The following is a 2,948-nucleotide window of genomic DNA, read 5'->3' as shown; positions in this document are numbered from 1 at the left end:
CCACGGCCAAGACTCATAAAATAGCTGTGTTCAAGAATCATCATACTGAACTAGGAGAATCAATAACACTATCTGAACTCTGAGTTCCTATAGATGCCAATCATTCTGAACCCCAATGGATAAAGTGAGATGCCAAAACTATTCAAGAGGCAAAAAGCTACAAGTCCCGCTCATCTGATTGGAGCTATGTTTCATTGATAGTTTGGAATTTATAGTATATTCTCTTCTTTTTATCTTATTTGATTTTCAGTTGCTTGGGGACAAGCAACAAACTAACACTACAAGAAAAATACCCATTCAGCCACACTTTTTTTAAGCTACATTTGAAAAGCATAGCCTATTCTATGAATAGGCTACGCTTTTCTCAGTGATGCCTTTTTATAAGAGAAAAAGAAACACAATTTTGCCATCATTTAAAAAGTGTAGCCTTAGGTATTATAGAAATCACTTATAAAGCATAGCTGAATGTTGATATTTATGGGTCCACTTTTTATATCTAAGGGAACGCTTTTAGAGTGTAGCCTATTTATTAAGTTATGGGTGCACTTTAAAAGTGATGCCTAATGTATCTAAAGCAAAAAGCTTTACACTTGATAAATTTTATTCCTCAGTTTCGCAAAAGCAAAACTCACACACTTAGTGAAATTTTTGTCCCTCCAAAACTCACACTTAGCCTTCATCTCAACCCCTTTCAGAAACCCTGTCACCATCGAAGAAACCCTTCAAACCTCACCATCGCGAAGAAACCCTCTCGCTACAGAAACCCTCTCACTCACCACTCACCGTTGCTCCTCTTCACCCTCCTCCTTATCGCTGCGCCGCCCTCACCATCCTCATCTCTGCACTTCTCATCGTCCTTCCCCTTTCAATTCGATCGAGTAACCCTCATCTCTGCGCTATATACTGAGCTTAATGAATATTTTTTCTTTGATTCGTCACCAATTCACGCTACCTGCACAAACTCGCGCGCCATCTCCTTCGATTCGTCGCCGCTGCTCATCTCTTCTTCAAGGGTTTTCACCTTCGATTTGTCGTCGCTCATCTCTTCTTCACCGTTGCCATTCATCACCGCGCTCACCAAGTAAGCATTCTGTGCCTCGTTCTTTTCTTCTCACTCATTCTCTTACTCGCTCTCTCTCTCTCGCCCTCTCTGTGCAGTGTCAAAAAAACTGTGTGCTCTCTAGCGACCTCTTCTCTGCTCTACTGTGAAGCATCAAGGTTTCTAATGAGGCAAAGCATCGATCCCTTACAAGCGAGGTAAGCGCCCGATGATAATGATGGTTCTGTAAAATTTGGGAGGTTTTGGGTTTTCATTTTAGGGTTTTAATTGGGGGGTTTTAGCTTCTGTATTCTGCGTTATTTATCTGTGGACTGCCAGATCAAACTAAAATCACCAATGTAAATTTCTCCATGTGTCAACTGAATTATTATTCTTTTTTTTGTTATTGTTCTTGTTGATTTTTTCTTGTTTAAATTTCGCTTTTAAAGAGAGCAGAGTATTCTCAAGAGAGGATTATTCTTATGCTTTTAAATTGCTTTGTTGATTGAATCAATAACTTGAAGTACCTGTAAATTTTAAGATGTATTTTGGGAACCCAAGCTTGATTTGAGACATATGCAGTGATTATTGCAGTCAATTGAGTGTTCCAATTTCTGCTGAAATGGGAGAATATATATTGTAGAATTTAGATCGACACTTTCATATGGTAATATTATGACACTTATGCAGCTAATTTTTTAACTGTCAGTACTCTGCTTCAATTTCTGTCGTGCTGTCTGACTCAACTAGCGCAAGCTGAATGGATCTTGTGTTTGTCGGTCTTCTTCCTTCTCTGTTTTCTTTTTTTTTGTCCTTTTCATTTTCTCGTTGAGGAAGAACTTGATTTTCCAAAGAATGAAGGATCTTTATCTGGTAGCATTAACATTCTTTCCCCTGCTGGCTGCTGCATTGGATTGCTATTCTTTTTGCTTTTTCTGCGTTGAGTTGAAGGGTGAACTTGAATTGCTTGGATCTTTGTGTGTCTTTTTTTTTCAGTATTATTATTGAAGCGCAGCATCTTGAGAAAAATCTGAGTCGGTTTTGTTTTTAAAATTAGAGTTATATGATTGAGATGTGAACAAAGTTTATACTGTAGGAGAAGGACAAAGAACTTGCAATATGAGATTTTCTCACATTGTCGATGATTTTATTTGATTTCTTCTTATTTTATTAGTTTGGGGATATGTGTATAAGCTTCAGGTTTCTATCAAGCTGGGCTTGTGTATCGGTTTTTAATAAACTAGAAATTATAAATTGTAAAGGATATTCATACACGTGATTGAGTTTGATTAAACCGTATCAGCTTGGAACTTACAAGATAGGTTTTACAATGTTCAATTGTTTTTTCTAGTTGTTTCTTCTAACCAAGTTGTGTTACTACTATTCTTGATTTTCATATGTAGGGTGAAAATTCTAAGTTTTCACTAACTGAAAAGGATTGAAAAAATAAAATCATAGCATATTAAGAGTGTTATCTCATTAATTAATGTAGTCTAATTACTGTTAATTTAGTTCGCTGTCTTTGATTTTCATGAATAGCAAGTCGTGCAATTGAGTTGAAGAATCATTCTTTACTACTTGGAAAAGTGATAAGGGTCATGTGGTCTCGTCGCGATCCTGATGTGAGAAAAAGTGGCAGAGGGAATGTTTTTGTTAAGGTATATGTCTATTTGTTTGCAGCTTTGATACACCATACTTAATCATATGCCAGGATCAATATCATTTCTAAAGTGAATTCTTTTGTTGAAGGGTGAACGTGAATTGCTTGGATCTTTGTGTGTCTTTTTTTTTCAGTATTATTATTGAAGCGCAGCATCTTGAGAAAAATCTGAGTCGGTTTTGTTTTTAAAATTAGAGTTATATGATTGAGATGTGAACAAAGTTTATACTGTAGGAGAAGGACAAAGAA

At 36.5% G+C, this 2,948-nt stretch overlaps 1 protein-coding gene across 1 annotated transcript in view; it reads left to right on the top strand.

Annotated features, from left to right (window-relative positions):
- The window catches only part of LOC107615723, a 36,822-nt gene extending 34,601 nt beyond the window's left edge, over positions 1 to 2,221 (top strand). Inside the window, exons 2-4 of the mRNA XM_016317762.2 lie at positions 612 to 1,081; positions 1,159 to 1,257; positions 1,749 to 2,221. Coding sequence (XP_016173248.1) covers positions 612 to 1,081; positions 1,159 to 1,257; positions 1,749 to 1,983 — 804 coding nt within the window. The 3' untranslated portion in view covers positions 1,984 to 2,221. The remainder of the gene's footprint in view (positions 1 to 611; positions 1,082 to 1,158; positions 1,258 to 1,748) is intronic.

Source organism: Arachis ipaensis, chromosome B09 (genome assembly GCF_000816755.2).
Source record: "Arachis ipaensis cultivar K30076 chromosome B09, Araip1.1, whole genome shotgun sequence".
In the NCBI taxonomy this organism is placed as follows: domain Eukaryota; kingdom Viridiplantae; phylum Streptophyta; class Magnoliopsida; order Fabales; family Fabaceae; genus Arachis; species Arachis ipaensis.
The sequence above is the reverse complement of the archived record's forward strand: the minus strand, read 5'-3'. Positions and strand labels throughout refer to the sequence as shown.